The sequence below is a fragment of the Danio rerio genome, chromosome 3 (assembly GCF_049306965.1).
Source record: "Danio rerio strain Tuebingen ecotype United States chromosome 3, GRCz12tu, whole genome shotgun sequence".
Lineage (NCBI taxonomy): Eukaryota > Metazoa > Chordata > Actinopteri > Cypriniformes > Danionidae > Danio > Danio rerio.
In genome coordinates this window covers 29,984,274-30,001,908 of record NC_133178.1, presented here as the reverse complement: position 1 = coordinate 30,001,908, position 17,635 = coordinate 29,984,274, and the positions used below count along the sequence as shown (strand labels likewise).

The following is a 17,635-nucleotide window of genomic DNA, read 5'->3' as shown; positions in this document are numbered from 1 at the left end:
CGGGGGGAACTTCAGCACTATAAGTGGATTTGATTTGTAAAATCCACGCATTGGGAGGATTCGGATCAGAAGCCGCTTGTCTGGAGAGTATTGAACGGGCCAATGAATGAAATTAATTGGCAGCGTAAGCTTGCGCAGGTGTGCGACATCTGCAATTATCTCAGCAAATAAGCACACCTGAAGCCAGCAGACGCCATCCTTTTCGCTTCAGATCCTTTCTGAGTGAGTCGATGAGGGTTCCTCTTGCTGATCAGCACTTCAGAGCGAACGAGTGTGTCTCCCGGTCCAGAGTGGGTCTTTGCGGTGGCAGACGGTCGAGCTGGGTTACTCCCTTGCCTGCGGTTCTTTGGGTCCGGTCCTCCAGAGCGGTGCGTATAGTTGCAACTTTCCTAAAAGAGCAACACAGTCGTGCAGCACGTCCTTTTCAGGATGGCGCTCCGACTGTGCGTTTCTGGATGCGGGGGTTTCCTGGCTCCGGATGATGGACACGATCACTGCATTGCATGTTTGGGGGTCCAGCATGTTAATGCGGTGCTCGCGGGCGGTTCATGTCGTCATTGCGATGCCATGACCGTTGCACAGCTAAGATCGCGGCTAACTTTCGCAAGAGAGCGAGCCACCCCAGTTGCCTCCTGTTCTAAAAAAGCAGCGGGCGCTCGGGCAGATCTGAGGGTTTCAGCGGGAGATAATCCGCCGCCCACGGGCTCGCGGACCTCTCGCTCCTCACGGCGCTCCATCCAAGCTTCGGGTGGTGAGAGTGATCCGTCTAACCAGATGGTAGCTCTCACACTCGCTGACACCGAAGATCAGATGTCCTCCGCGGCATCGGAGGGTGGGCTTTCACTGTCCGACGAAGATCCGGACCCGCTCGCCCCCTCCGGGCAGGTGAGCGCTGTCAAATCGGATCCTGAAGCGGACATGTTAGCCGTGCTTTCCCGGGCTGCTTCGGCCGTGGGGTTGGAGATGGTTTATCCCCCAGCTCCGCGGCCGGACCGACTAGATGGGTGCTACGTAGAGGACCAGAAGGCGAAGCCTTCGAAGCCTCTCGTCCCCTTCTTCCCGGAAGTGCACAGTAGGCTCACGCAGTCTTGGAGGGCACCTTTCTCTGCCCGTGCTGCGTGTGCCTCCGCCCTCACCGCCCTTGACGGCGGAGCTGCCAGGGGGTATGAGGCGATCCCGTCAGTGGAGCGCGCTATCGCGGTCAATCTTTGTCCGCGCGGCGCCTCTACGTGGCGGGGTTTGCCCCGCCTCCCGTCCAAAGCCTGTAGGTTGTCTGCCTCCCTCGGAGCCAGAGCTTATAAGGCTGCGGGCCAGGCTGCTTCTGCTTTGCACGCGATGGCCACCTACCAGCGCTACCAAGCGCAGGCGCTGGCCGAGCTGCACGAGGGCGGGTCCAACCCAAGCTTATTACATGAGCTGCGCACCGCGACCGACTATGCTCTTCGGACTACTAAGTCCGCCGCGTGTGCGCTGGGGAGGACGATGTCCACACTTGTGGTTCAGGAACGCCACCTCTGGCTAAACCTGGCCGATATGCGCGACGTTGACAAAGTTCGCTTTCTTGACTCGCCCATATCCCAGGCTGGCCTGTTCGGCGACACCGTCGGTGAATTCACCCAGGAATTCAAGGCGGTGAAAGAGCAGTCGGATGCGATGGGCAATGTCATCTATCGGCGTGGCCGTAAGCCCGCTCCGCCCGCCGAGCCATCCATCTCCGCTGTTCCTCGCCGAGGGCGCCCGCCAACGAGTGCTGCCCCGCCCCCGCCTGCGCCTCCGGCCAAGCGGGCGCGGCGTTCACCTCGAAAGCAGGCAGCCCCTCCTGCCCAGGGCGCCGTTAAATCCGGTAAACGGACCGCGAAGCGTCCCTGAGACAGGCCATCCGGAGAAGAGGAAACTTGCTCTTTCCCCGCTGGAGGGCGGGGCCCCGATAACAACGGTACTTTTCAGTGCCACCAAAACATCAGTAAAAGAGCACTTTTTCCCTTCCCCGGATGTGACTGCACGAGTTCTGCCAGTCCGGGACGCGCTGCCTTCCGGCTCGCAGACTCTACGTGCTTCGCCAGTGGCTCACGAGCGCTGGGGGGACGGTCTCCCTTCCCTCAGCCCTCCAGCCCCCTCTCCGGAGTCAGGGTGCGGAGCCAGAGCGAATCGCTCTCCTCCAGCTCTTCCGCGGGACCCTCGTGCTTCCCGGATCAGCACACCCACTCCGCGCTGCCCCACCGCTGGTATGTCAGCGATTGTAGCGATGACTCCATTAGCGAGGGCTCTGCCTGCCTGGTTAGCGCGGGCCAGCCCCTCGCGGTGGCTCATACGCACAATCAGACTCGGTTACGCGATTCAGTTCGCGAAACGGCCCCCCAAGTTTACGGGCGTGTATTTCTCCAGGGTCAGCCCCCTGTCCGCCCCTGTCTTGCGAGAGGAGATTGCTGCCCTCCTGGCGAAGGGTGCAATCGAGCCGGTTCCTCCAGCCGAGATGGAGAGTGGGTTTTACAGCCCATACTTCATCGTACCCAAAAAGAGCGGTGGGTCACGGCCAATCCTAGATCTGCGCGTTTTGAACCGCTGTCTGCACAGGCTGCCGTTCAGAATGCTCACGCAGAGGCGCATTCTCCAATGCGTTCGTCCTCGGGATTGGTTTGCAGCCATAGACCTGAAGGACGCGTATTTCCATGTCTCCATTCTTCCACGCCACCGCCAATTTCTGCGGTTTGCGTTCGAGGGTCGAGCGTGGCAGTACAAGGTCCTCCCCTTCGGGCTCTCTCTCTCTCCGCGGGTCTTCTGGTAGCGCACCTCTCCGAGGAACGCGCTCGCCTGTTGCTGAACTGTCTGAGGGAGCTCGACAGCAAACTAGTGGTCCCACTGAAGTTCTTTCAGAGGCTCCTGGGGCATATGGCATCCGCAGCCGCCGTCACGCCGCTCGGGTTGCTCCATATGAGACCACTTCAGCACTGGCTTCACGATCGGGTCCCCAGACGCGCATGGCACGCGGGCACACACCGGGTCTCGGTTACTGCGCTGTGTCGCCGCGCCCTCAGCCCTTGGAACGACCCTTCGTTCCTACAGGCCGGTGTGCCTCTAGGACAGGCGTCCAGCCATGTTGTTGTTTCAACAGACGCTTCCAACACGGGTTGGGGGGCCGTGTGTCGCGGGCATGCGGCTGCGGGCCTCTGGAAGGGTGCCCAGCTGCATTGGCATATCAATCGCCTAGAGCTGTTGGCAGTGTTCCTCGCTCTCCACCGCTTTTTACCGGTGCTGGAGCGGCAACACGTGCTGGTCAGGACGGACAGTACGGCGGCGGCGGCGTATATCAACCGCATGGGGGGTATGCGCTCTCGCCGCATGTCTCAGCTCGCCCGCCGTCTGCTCCTCTGGAGTCACCCGCGGCTGAAATCGCTGCGCGCCATTCACGTCCCAGGCACGCTCAATCTGCAGCCGATGCGCTCTCACGACAGCTGTTACGCCCTGGAGAATGGAGACTCCACCCCGAGTCTGTTCAGCTGATCTGGGCGCGATTCGGGGAGGCCCAGATCGATCTGTTTGCTTCCCCCGAGAACGCTCATTGCCAGTTATTTTTTTCCCTGACCGAGGGCTCTCTCGGCACGGATGCACTGGCCCACAGCTGGCCTCGGGGCATGCGCAAGTATGCGTTTCCCCCAGTGAGCCTGCTCGCGCAGTTTCTGTGCAAGGTCAGGGAGGACGAGGAACAGGTTCTGCTAGTTGCGCCCCTTTGGCCCAACCGGACCTGGATATCAGAGCTCTCACTCCTCGCGACGGCCCTCCCCTGGCGGATCCCTTTGAGAGAGGACCTACTCTCTCAGGGACAGGGCACCATCTGGCACCCTCGCCCCGATCTTTGGAACCTCCACGTGTGGTCCCTAGACGCGAGGAAGACTTAGGTAACCTACCGACTGCGGTGGTTAATACCATCACTCAGGCTAGAGCCCCCTCCACGAGGCGCGCCTACGCCCTGAAGTGGAGTCTATTCACTGAATGGTGCGTCTCTCGCAGAGAAGACCCCCGAAATTGCCAGATTAGTGTTGTGCTCTCTTTCCTTCAAGAGAAGTTGGACAGCAGGCTGTCGCCCTCCACTCTCAAGGTTTACGTGGCCGCCATCTCCGCTTATCATAGCGCGGTAGCTGGCGGCACCGTGGGAAAGCATAACCTGGTCATCCAGTTCCTTAGGGGTGCTAGGGCGATCCGATCCCTTTGAGCCACTCGAATCAGTATCTCTAAGATTTCTGTCCCTGAAGACAGCTCTGCTGGTTGCGTTGGCCTCCATCAAGAGGGTCGGGGACCTGGAGGCATTTTCGGTCAGTGACTCGTGCCTGGAATTCGGGCCGGATTACTCTCACGTCATCCTGAGACCCCGCCCCGGTTATGTGCCCAAGGTTCCTACCACCCCCTTTAGAGATCAGGTAGTGAACCTGCAAGCGCTGCCCCCGGAGGAGGCAGACCCAGCCCTTTCTTTACTTTGTCCAGTTCGCGCTCTGCGCATTTATGTGGACCGTACTCAGAATTTTAGATCATCTGAGCAGCTCTTTGTCTGTTATGGCGGTCGGCAGCAGGGAAGTGCCGTATCGAAACAAAGATTATCCCACTGGATTGTGGATGCCATTTCACTCGCTTATTCGAGTCGAGGTCAGCCGTGTCCCCCGGGAGTTCGTGCACACTCCACTCGGAGCGTTGCATCCTCTTGGGCGCGTGCACGCGGCGCCTCTCTAACAGACATCTGTAGAGCTGCGGGCTGGGCGACACCCAACACATTTGCAAGGTTTTACAATCTGCGAGTGGAGCCGGTTTCCTCAAGGGTATTAGGTAACCCTTTGGTGATTGAGGAGACAACTCGGTAGGGTGTTGAAACACGCTTGCTGCGCCATTTTCCCTAACACGGAGGTACGTGCGCCTTTTTTATCTGTCAGTAAAGTTCCCCGTCAGGTGAGCCCTGCAGATTCCTCCGTGGCCCCCAGCACTGACTCAGTGGAGGAGTCACTTGCTGGCCCACTACGTTGTAGGTCTGCCCGCTGGTCAGCCCGCGTTTTGGGTATAGGTGCCTGCTATGCGTGATCCCCACTAGGCTATCCCATATGCTTATTCCGCCACGGTTAAGTCCCCCCCCTGGGCGGACCCGTGTCTTCCCTCTCCGCTAACCACTCTTTTGCTATGCGTACTCCCCCTTTTTAGGGCTAGTCCATATGTAAATTCTGCCATCTATCCCCCCCTTGGGTAACGGATGGCCTCCGCAGCGTCCTCCCTATCGGGATTGCACGCTTCCCAACGTACTGTCGTATTTCCTAGAATTATCTAGATGCTCACGACTTCCCAAAAAATATATCTAAATCCGTAAAACTTCTGTTGAAGTAGGATAAATTAGGGCCAGGGACACGTTGGAGGACCGCGCCCCCCATGATGTGGGTGCGTCACGCTTGCTTGACTATCTCCTCATCGGGGGTGTTGGTAAGGTGCAGTCATTATGGCGCTTTCAATGGGCTCCCAATGCGTGGATTTTACAAATCAAATCCACTTATAGTGCTGAAGTTCCCCCCGAAGGGGAACGTTCGAGGTTACTAAAGTAACCCTTCGTTCCCCGAGGAGGGGAACGGAAGCACTATACTCCGTCGCCATAATGACTGTCCCTTAGCTGTTGAAAGTCTCTTCAGCTTAAAAGGATGGCGTCTGCTGGCTTCAGGTGTGCTTATATGCTGAGATAATTGCAGATGTCGCACACCTGCGCAAGCTTACGCTGCCAATTAATTTCATTCATTGGCCCGTTCAATACTCTCCAGACAAGCGGCTTCTGATCCGAATCCTCCCAATGCGTGGATTTTACAAATCAAATCCACTTATAGTGCTTCCGTTCCCCTCCTCGGGGAACGAAGGGTTACTTTAGTAACCTCGAACGTTCTCCCTGTTTGTGTGGGTTTCTTCTGGGTGCTCCAGTTTCCCCCACAGTCCAAAGACATGTGCTATAGGTGAATAAAATAAGCTAAATTGTTTGCTTAAAATAAGCTTAGTGTTTGTGTGTGTGAATGAGAGTGTATGGGTGTTTCCCAATACTGGGTTGCAGCTGGAAGGGCATCCGCTGCGTAAAACATATGCTGGATAAGTTGGCGATTCATTCCGCTGTGGCGACTCCAGATTACAAGAAAAAAAAATAATTATGATTATTATTATTCTTATTATTAAAACACCCAGAACTTACCCTTATTTATATTATTTTACACTGTACATTTATAGTGAGTGATACGCCTGCGCTATTAGGCCATGTTTTCACAGCGCTAGTGTTTGCTTGTCACAGTTGTGTTTTTATTAAATATGAATGAGGCCAGACTCAGAGCAGCAGATCAGCAGATCTTCCTCTAGACTTCCGACTGTGACACAAGCTGATGATGTCATCTGTCCAGCACATGGGTTCTTGCAGCAAACACACACCACGCCTGAGCCTCTGCTTGAAGACGATGGTGTCCTATATCCAGACACATCCATGTTTCTCTCCTGACTGACATACAAAGCATGCAGACTGATCAATATGCTATAAACAGACTCTTTTACATAGGAGAAAGTAGTATATTGGCATGGTGGGACTTAAGAGTCATTTTCTGTTAAAAGCAATTCTGTCGTCATTTACTGAGCCATCATTTGTGTTGCTCCAAACATGTTTGTTTTCGTTCAGTTTTTGCATGATTTCCGTGATATATAAAATTACAATAATTAAACGCATATTTCACTATATTTCAGGACTTCTGAATAACTGACTTCAATTTAATGTCTTTTTACTAGTAATTTACATATACATTTGTTCATTTAACAGACACAATGCTTCCATCTACTTGTTTTTATTAACTATTAACTATTAACTAACTATTACATAAAAAATGCTTGATGAAAATGCCGAAATGTGCATGAAAATACGCATAAAAAACATGGCCATAACTGAGTAGGTTAACATTTTATTCGGTAAGAAAAATGTGCATAAACTATGTAAATTCTATTATAAGCATTAAAAAAATCATGTGATTTTGTTAATGATATAAATGATAAAAATATGTACAATGGACAGCATTAACCAGCAGAGCGAGATCATTGTAATACATCTAATATGTTGTTTTGATCATTCTTAAATGCTTTAACCATTTCAGTGTTATTATTATTACCTCTAGCACTGTCTGTGCTCCGCATCCTAGGCCTCTAAACACCACCATGAGTTAATTGTATGTCGGTATTGTCTTCTGAGGCACAAATAAGTCATTAAATAAGGAAAAGACTTGCGCAGCTTCTCCTACTGCCGCAAATTTCTTTATATAAATATACTGTATATATTCTATTCAATTCCATTGATTTTTATTTCTATGGCACTTTTCAATGTAGATTGTGTCAATGGAGCGTAACATAGAAGTTCTAGTGAATTGAAACTGTGTCAGTCCAGTTTTCAGAGTTGAAGTTCAGTTTAGTTCAGTTCAGTGGGGTTTAATTTTCACGGCTGATAGTCCAAACACTGAAGAGCAAATCTATCGATGGGCAACTCCACAAGTCCCAAGTTTATATATTAGCTACCAGTTAATCAGGAAGTGACCATTTGGTTCACTTTGACTCATTCAATGGAAACACTGCATTAGTCGCAAGTCTTTTTTGCAATATTCCAGTGTTGCGCATAAGCACCAATATAGATGCATTGACTTTGCTAGGATTTTTATTATTATAAATCAGGCAACAAGCAGGACAAACAGATAAAAGACCTCCACTGGGGTGACTAAAGCTCTGCATAAGACTTTTGGCCAGCGGAGAAATTAAAATGGTTGGCCCAACTGAGTCTGGTTCTCTCAAGGTTTTTTTTCTTCACTCTCCTATTGGTAAAGTTTTTTTTCCCTCTCCGCTGTCGCCACTGGCTAACATGGTTCAGGATTAGCTAAGCATCGATGAATTTGCTCTTCAGTGTTTAAACTGTCAGTAATGATTTTAAATCACACTGAACTGAGCTAAACTGAACTGAACTGAACTTAAACATTAAAAACTGAACTACACTGTTCCAGTTACCATGACCATTTATGTGAAGCTGCTTTGACACAATCTACATTGTAAAAGCGCTATACAAATAAAGCTGAAAAAAAGATAAAGAATAGATAGGGAATGCTGTTGTCTGAGGATTATGTGTTGTTGAATCACATGTGTCTTTGCTTTTTAAAAATGTGGTTAAAAAAAGAGTTGGGCAGGTCATTCAATCAGGAACATTAAAGGAGAAAATAATATTTTTCTCTTTGTATCAACTATTAATCACTCCAGCTAAATTGACTCAGGGAAGTTCATGACCATTCAATCACTTATTATGAAATCTACAGAGGTTTTATGGAATTAATCAAATAATTTTTTGAAGACTCCAAATTTTCATGTAGACTACTTATCACCTTTCCCCTTTCAGTTAAAGGCCTTGTGAAATCAAAAATTATGTTTTTTTAACATATGATTTTTTTTATGCTTTAGTATCAATATGTTAGTCTTGTTATATAAATTAAGTGACAAAAAAATCACATTTAGAAGACCTTTAAATCATTAGGTTTGTCACCTTCATCAAAATGAATAAGCTAATTATTTGACGTCACCTCATCAGTTTCCTATCAATCTTCTGACCAATCAAATGCTATCTCTTTGATACATCCTCCCCTTCAAGATGCTTTTGCTGATTAGAGCTGGATTTCGAAGTCCATACTTTTCCATACTGCCCGAATTGTCTTGTTACTACCGAGTATCGAAAAATGTCTTGTCAAGATTAGCCATTTTGTTTCTCATCTTCATCTTGCATCTAATGTAAAGTTATCTTGATTTTAATAAATGTCTTTACATTTTTAACAAAAAAATACAGAGTAAAATGGTAGTTTTTGCAATATATTAAATCTGTTGTCCCACAAACTAACGAAAGGGAAGGTTATTAAAAATGAAGCTCACAAATATGAGTGTCTCCAATCCTGTTCATGCGGTTTAACTCACACCTTCATATAATGAAATGGACTTTGTATTTGCTCTTTTAGCAGTGATCTGGTGAAGATGAAGCTGTAGACTGTAACGCAGGCATGTTGGTTCATCAGGTGTGGTCTGCAGCTGCAGTTGTGATGCTTGCCTAGAGAACAGCTGCATCACTGACTGCCACTTTTAGGCTTTGTCACAATATTATTTGCGCTTCCTGCTATTTTGCCAGCACTCCACTGCCAGTTCCAGGAAAGAAATGGAAATCAGCGGGAAGAGAAATCTTCAAATTTGTTTATGAGCAACCTGATGAAATTAACAATGTCTCATACTCTGACCCGACTCCATTAACAAAATTGGTTAGAGGCGGAGAAAAACAGATCAAAAAGACCAGTAATAAGGCGAGGAATTGTTTATAATGATATGTTTATACATATAATGTTAATTTTCATTTATTTATATGATTCATTAATTTCTTGGGTGCTTTCATAATATACTTTTAATTTATATTTACACTATGGAAAAAATAAGGAGACGTATGTACAGTTTTGTTAAAAATTGCAGTACATCATGTGTAACCTCTTGAACCACTGTTATCATCAGTAGTCATATTTGTTCCTTGCAATCAAATTACTTGTGAATGCAGTAGTGTAATAGAAAGACAGCAGACCCAACTGCAATGTCCTGTCTGCTGTTTTTGATGAGTAATTAGAAAGGGGGTGTTCTACATAATAGCAGTGTGGAGTTTAATGAAAAAATCATGCATTATGTGATTAAAACAGATGTTATTAATGGTGTTTTATTAAGGAGGAAGGCCAGACATTTGTCACACACTGTTATTAAATGTATTTTTATGACTTTAAATGGGTTGTTCCAAACATTGTTTAGAAAAACAATGACATTTATGCAAAGAAGGAAAAGAAGTGGAGCAAATGATAGGATATTCAATTGAGATGATCTCCAATACTTTAAAATAGCAAACAAGACATGGAGAAGGAAATGAGCAACTACAGTTAAATGGAGTAATGGATAGTCAGGATGCCAATGTTTCAGTCAATAATCACCTCCAGATACAGTAGATCAAAGATTATCTAAAATGACCTGTAAATACAGTGACAGCTGTCAGCAAGAACCTATTCAGTTTCAGCATTATCACTGCTGAAAAACATTCATTCATATTCTTTTCGGCTTAGTCCCTTTAATAATCAAGGGGTCGCCACAGCAGGATTGAACCGCAAACTTATTATGTTTTACGCAGAAGATGCCCTTCCAGCCACAACCCAACGCTGGGAAACACCCATACACTCTTGCATTCACACACATACACTACAGCCAATTTAGCTTATTCAATTCACCTATACCACATGTCTTTGGACTATGGGAGATCTGGAGCACCGGAGGAAACCCACACAAACATAGAGAACACTGAGCCAGTGACTTTCTTGCTGTGGATGATCATGCTACCCACTGCGCCACCGTGACACTTTTACTGAAAAACAGCATGTGCATAATCTGTTAAAATTTGCCAAGACACATAGCAATGTGCACTAATGAGAGTAAAAATTTACTTTTCTGATCTATAGTTCATCGACGGTGTTAGAGGACAGCCCAGTCACCAATCTCAAGCCTCAGTTCACTGTAAAGACTGAAACTAGGTGGTTCAGAAATCATTGTATGGGGTGTTTCTTATTCTGTGGAGTTGGGTCTGTTTATCATTTACCAGATATCAAGAATCAGTTTTATTATATAAATATACGTGAAAAGATTATGTTGTCCTGTGCCGGAGAGGAAATACCCCTGAAATTAGTTTCAACAAGACAAGACCCCAAAAAACACAAGCAATATCTTGGTTTCAGGCAAAAAAAAAATTGAGATAGTGGAGTGGCCTGCTCAATCGTCTGACCTCAACCTAAGTAAAAAAATCTGTGGAAGTTTGTTTATTATTGACTAAAATACCTGAATTCTGGGACTTGATTCAAAGCAGATTAGCAGCAATTATCAAAAGTAACAGCTCTACACCTAAATATTAGTTCAGAAATTTGAACTGGAGTGAAAAAAAATATCTTTAGTTTATACATCTTTAAATTTAAATAAAACATTTTTTTTAACCAAGTAAATTTTCCTTGCAAAGAATTTAGTAAAAATACACTGAGAGTCCATACACATATCTTAATATTTAGATTTAGGATTCATGTTTTCACTTTATCTGAGACATGGAAATAAAAGCTTTTTAAAATATTAGGCCTGTTTTACTTCTTTTAAGGCACTGCTATATTTTTTTTAACAACTATGTGCTTGTATTTAAATGTTTTCATGTGTGATTTTTTTAAGCTGTAAGCTGTGGGTTTTAAGCTTTGTATTGCAATTTATATTAAAATAAAATGCCTTGGCAAATAGCTGAAATAAATTGAGTTTATTATTTTTTCTTTCTTTTATTTTAGTTGATGTTGATTTTTTTTTTTTAGTTTAGACTTTAGATGTACTCTAAATCATAAATAAATGTCATATAACTACAGTATATTATGACCTATTATTATAATAGTATTATAATTAAAAAAAAACACAAAAAAAATTTTCACAAAGGATTATCATCCATAATCATTTAACATTTCGTCTAACTACCTCCACATATAAAACTGACTTTATGTCTTTTCCTTCTTAGTTTACGGGCACAACGTGAAGAGTAGCAACGATTTTGTTGGCCGTATTGTGATTGGCCAGTTCTCCAGCGGGCCTCAGGAAACCACACACTGGCGTCGACTGCTGAGCTCCCAGCGAACCCCAGTGGAACAGTGGCACAGTCTGCGCTCCCGAGCTGAGTGTGACCGCGTCTCTCCTGCATCTCTTGAGGTCACATAATACTGACATGGGACAGCCACTGAAGGTGGGATAGAGGAACTTAAAACACAAATATCTGGGAGCGTTTGAAGGTTTCTGTGTTATTTTTAATGGTTTTGAATCATATAGTGATAGATCTGTTCTTTACAGAATGGTGGGCTCTGTCTCAGTAGGGCTTTTCACACTCAAAACCGTTAACCCTGGGTCATTCTAAACCCTGGATGAACTGAATACTGCGTTATCTTGCTTTGCATTTCACAATGCTTACAATTAATAGTGAGAATTCATAAGCTGACTTCTCATATTGTTCATTCTTGTTGGTTGTTAAACATGTAGTAATAATTTTTCCACAACATATTATTTTTCAATACAGATATTTACCATTGCAGTGTGGGTTTAAAAACAGCTCACATAGAATGTGTCCACAGTTTCACACTTTTAACTTAAACACAACATTTTTTAACTGTATAATGTGCAAACACAAAAGTCTAATCTCTAAAAATATGTATATATCGAAGACTCAGCGATGCTTCTGCCATCTTGAAATGATCAACAACGTCATCAATGCCATCATTCACAATAATGGCTCTGTTTTAATAATAATTGAGCAGGTACACTTAGGGAATGCCCGAATCCACTTTTGCTATTTTAAGAACAGGTAAAACAGTCGGCGTACCCAGCACATGATCCTAAAGTGGTGTTGTTCTTAATGTGATTAAGAGAATTAAGATAAGTAATTAAATCAGTCAAAGAGTCTCATCTCCCATTCCCTTTAAGAGCGTGTTAATATCATGCCATAACATATTTGCTAATAACAAACAGACTTTGTAAACGGAAAAACTGAACTCTTCACAAGTGAGAGCCGCCTGAGGTGAAGACGAGGCAATGCATAGCTGTTTTTATATGTAGACAATAATGATATTTGTTTACGTTTTAATCCTTTGGTGTTTTTTTATATTTAAAGATATTTGTGTGCTGTTGCACATCCCTGAGTGTGTAATAAGCAATATGTAGATGCGTTTTGGACCTGCCTATCACTACTTAACTCCTTAAATAACAGAAAAAGACACCATTTACTTTAGACCAACTTGTAGTTGGTCTTTTTCAATTGCCCCGAAGTAGCAATGCACCAAAAACAACTCAACCAATGGGTGCATAAATGTGTGCAAACACCTTTGCTATTTAAACATTGTGGTGCAGGATGTGAAAAATATATTGTTTGTAGTTTGGGAAATATGTATTAGAACAAATTAGCTCTTTTAATCAAAAATATAGTGGTGCATAAATGTAATTAAACAAGAAATCAACAAGAAAAGTAATCTTTTTACCAGGATTAATAAAATACTTTTCATACATAGAAAACATTGTTTGGAGCAAGCTTTTTAGTTTTTATTGGTTTAAGTTATATAACCATTTATAACATTTTTTTTCAGTGTACATTGTTACTGAACTGGTTTAACTTACGAGAGTGAAACACTTCTTTATCCAGGGTTTAGAACAATGTTAGCTCAGGGTTAAGCGCAGTGTGAAAAACCCCTAGTGTGATTTGTGTTTGTTCTCTTTTACCATTACTGTAATGGGGAGATCATAGAAAATCAGAGTTTCCGCATTTGAGCAGAAGCCTGCTGTCCATGTTTTCTTTTTATCACATTGATACTATCTTACATTGGAGCTCAGAAATCTCATCACCATCTGATCGTCAGCCAGATTCAGGCTGCTCAGGTGTCCAGAGTCTGGTCTGCAGTGTTTTAATAATCATATTGTTTCTTTTTTCAGACTTCAATATGATTGCAGGTATTTAGAAATCTAGCAACACAGTTGGTTATTTTGAATGTCTAAAGTCAAACTTCACACCAAAGCTTGTGTTTTGTGACCTGTATTACTGTTCTCCGTGCATATTTTGACCTATGATTGTGTTTAAGTGTCCGTGAGTGTATGTTTGGTGATTGTTTGCTCTTATGGCAGCTGAGGCCGACAGAAAACCTAAAAGGCCAGGTATGGTTAATTGTTCATAAGTTTGACTTAATTTTTTGGTGATATGAAAGTACCAAAGGTTTTTTTATTTTTTATTTGGTGATCTTGACTAGATCACGTTATTTCTTTTTTCATAGCTTTGGAAATAAGTATACTTCTGTTCAAAAGTTGGGGAAGGTGGAGGGGAGTCCAAAATTATCATTATTAAAATAAATGTATATGTTTATTTGTCATGGATACATGAATTATTTAAAATACATGTATTTTTAACTAAATTATTTTTGTTATTTTGAAGTTTCTATTATTCAAAGCTTCTTGTAAAATACATCAAACCACCCACAAAAAATATTAAGCATCAAATACTTTTTTTCTTTAGCAGAAAGGAATCAAATTAGAATTTTTTTTGAAGAATCATTAGATACTAAAGATCTTAGTAAAGATGCTATAAATAAAAAGATTTGAAAATTAAACTTAACAGGAGTTAGATACGGTTATGAAAAAAGCACCAAAGTTATTGTAATTTTGTTTATTTATTTAAAATATTATAATATTATATTTATAAAATATATAAAATATTATATTTAAATAATGAGGTTGTAATATTATTTATTTTAATGTAGCATTGTATTTATTAAAGCACTATTAAAAAAGTTTGACAGTTTGTATGTATGTACTGTATGTACTGTATGTGTGTGTGTGTGTGTGTGTGTGTGTGTGTGTGTGTGTGTGTGTGTGTGTGTGTGTGTGTGTGTGTGTGTGTGTGTGTGACACACACACACATACCTAAATTAGATTTAACAGAGCAATGAACTTTTTACAGTATGTCTGATAATGTTTTTTCTTTTGGAGAAAGTCTTATTTTTAATTTTGGCTACATTGAAAGCAGTTTTAATTTTTTAAAAAGCATTTTAGGGACAAATTTTTTAGCCCCTTTAGGCTAAATACACACAACAAATATGTATTAATGAAAAATGTATATAGACTATTTACACTCACCGGCCACTTTAATAGGTTCACCTGTTCAACTGCTTGTTAATACAAATTTCTAATCGGCCAATCACATGGCAGCAACTCAATGCATTAAGGCATGTAGTCATGGTCAAGACGATCTGCTGCAGTTCAAATCGAGCATCAGAATGGGGAAGAAAGGTAATATGTGTATTTGTTTACAGAGAATGGTCAGAAAAAGAGAAAACATCCAGTGAGTAATAATTCTGTATGTACAAATGCTTGTTGATGCAAGAGGTCAAACGAGAATGGCCACCCTGGTTCCAGCTGATAGAAAGGCAACAGTATCTCAAATAACATAACTTCATAATAGTATGAAGAAGAGCATCTCTGAACGCACAACATGTCAAACCTTGAGGTGTATGGGCTGCAACAGCAGAAGACCACACCGGGTGTCACTCCTGTAAGCTAAGAACAGGAAACCAAAGATACAGTTCTCACAGGCTCCTCAAAATTGGACAATGGAAGATTGGAAAAAAGTTGCCTGGTATGATGATACCCGATTTCTGCAGTGACATTCGAATGGTAGAGTCAGAAATTGACAACAACATGAGAGCATGGATCCATCCTGCGACTACATTAGTACCAATTGTGTCAACGCCACAGCCTACCTGAGTATTGTTGCTGGCCGTGTCCATCTCTTTATGACCACAGTGTACTCATCTTCTGATGGCTACTTCCAGCATGATAACGCACCATGATTCAAACGTGAATCATCTGACTGGTTTCTTGAACATGACAATGAGTTCACTGTACTCAAATGGCCTCCACAGTCACTAGATCTCAATCCAATAGAACACCCGGGATGTGGTGGAACGGGAGGTTCACATCATGAATGTGCAGCCAACAAAATCAGCAGAAACTGCATGATGCTATCATATCAAAATGGACTAAAATCTCTGATGAATATTTCCTGTACCTTGTTGAATCTATGTCATGAATGATTAAGTCAGTTCTGAAGGCAAAAGAGGGTCCAACCAGGTTCTAGTAAGGTGTATCTAATAAAGTGGCCGGTTAGTGTAAATCAAGATTTTCGTTATTTCAAGATCACAAGAAAGTTAAGTCAAAAGACTTCCAACAAAATATATAAATAATAATGCATGGCCTCTCAGGGTTTCTGTAACAGTCTGTATCACTGTGTAAGTGCATTAGTCTTCGTGTGTCTGCACAACAGTGAACATGCTTTCACAGCTCTGTCAATATTAAGTCATGCCTGGAAAGTGTAGATTGATTCTCTACACTTTAGGCCAACGCTTCTGCCAAGTTTAGTTCATATAACGTATTATCCACATGTTGGAGCTGTATTTTTGTCGTAACACTTTCTCAGTCAGTCTACGAAGTACATAAGCATAAATAGGATATAAATGAGGAAAAATATGTGGTTAGCATAGAATCAAAGTGCAATCAGACTCAAAACATCTGTCTTAATCTTAACTGTGTGTGATTTGTTAGAGATAAATGGTTGTTTCAGGTTAAGAGTCGATTGTATGTTTCCACCAATGTCATTGGTAATGTAGATGACAGTGCAACTGATTAGAGTGGTTATGATGACACAATAATATTAATAATGATAATAATGAAGCTGTGCCAGTGAAGATGTTTATTTATTTATTTAGATGGAAAAATGCATATAATAATGGATTTATATTTATCTCTAAAATACATCTGTATATATTTATAATTTAGGTTGTGTACAGAGAATTGAACAAACACATATTGAAATACATGTGGGGGGAAAGAAGAAATGCGTAGAGTTTAGATTAATTCTGATACAAGTGGAAAAAGCTGTTGACTTCATTGATGGAGAGATTTTAGTTTTCAAATCATGTCTTCATTGTACTTTTAGTATAAAATCAAAAATGTTAAAGGGATAGTTCACCAAATGTTCTGTATATGTACTCACCTTTCAAGAGGTGACTGTTGTGGTGATTTATAAAATGCAAGTTAACATCTATCAGCACTTTGGGACTTTTCATGAAGGTAAAACTAAATTAAAACCAGTCACTGCTGCCAATATGTTCCCATCATTCTCGAGCGCTGTAAATTAATAACATTTTCATTACACCAAGTATCAGCAGGAGCTACGTTGAATTCATTTGGTGGACAAATGTAGAATGATAAATAATTTCTCCTGAGTTACCTCAGATTTCCATGTCACTGTTATTTTGTCTGTGGTGGACATTCAATTCAATTCATCTTTATTTCTATTGTGATTTTACAATGTAGATTGTGTCAAAGCAGCTTAACATAGAAGATTATAGTAAATTGAAACTGTCAGTCCAGTTATCAGTGTTGAAGTTCAGTTCAGTTCAGTGTGGTTTAAACTTCACTGCTAAAAATCCAAAGACTGAAGAGCAAATCCATCAATGCTCAGCTCCACAAGTCCCAAACCAAGCAAGCCAGTGCTGACAGTGGTGAGGAACACACTTTACCAATTGACGAAAGTGAAGGAAAAAACCTTGAGAGAAACCAGGCTTAGTTGGCAGACATACAGCTTTGGAAAAATAATAATAACAACCACTTGAAAATTCTCAGTTGTTCTGGGTTTACTGGACATGTTAGGTACGAGTTTGAGTAAAATGTTCATAGTTTTATTCTGGAATGATCTTTCATCTTAAAGTATTTTAAGTAAAAGTATTGACCTCATTGTATCAACAACAGCCACACACACTCTCAGAAATAAAGGTACAAGGGCTGTCACTAGGGTAGTACCTTTTTAAAAGAGTCCATAGTGGTACCTCAAAGGTACATTTTAGGTACTGATATGTACCTTTGAGGTACCACTAAGGACTCTTATGTACAAATGTGTACCTTTTGAAAATGTACTACCCCAGTGACAGCCCTTGTACCTTTATTTCTG

At 42.7% G+C, this 17,635-nt stretch overlaps 1 protein-coding gene across 8 annotated transcripts in view; it reads left to right on the top strand.

The window, feature by feature from the left end:
• syt17 (synaptotagmin XVII) overlaps nt 1-17,635 on the top strand; it is a 40,363-nt gene that overhangs the window by 21,049 nt on the left and 1,679 nt on the right. For 4 of the 8 annotated variants that reach the window (XM_073944562.1, XM_009299558.5, XM_073944561.1 and 1 more), the window contains exon 8: nt 11,618-13,587. In XM_073944562.1, coding sequence (XP_073800663.1) covers nt 11,618-11,814 — 197 coding nt within the window. In that variant the 3' untranslated portion in view covers nt 11,815-13,587. Of the gene's footprint in view, nt 1-9,020; nt 11,373-11,617; nt 13,588-17,635 lie in introns of those variants that run through there. The other 4 variants (XM_073944565.1, XM_073944566.1, XM_073944564.1 and 1 more) reach the window with 2 other exon arrangements.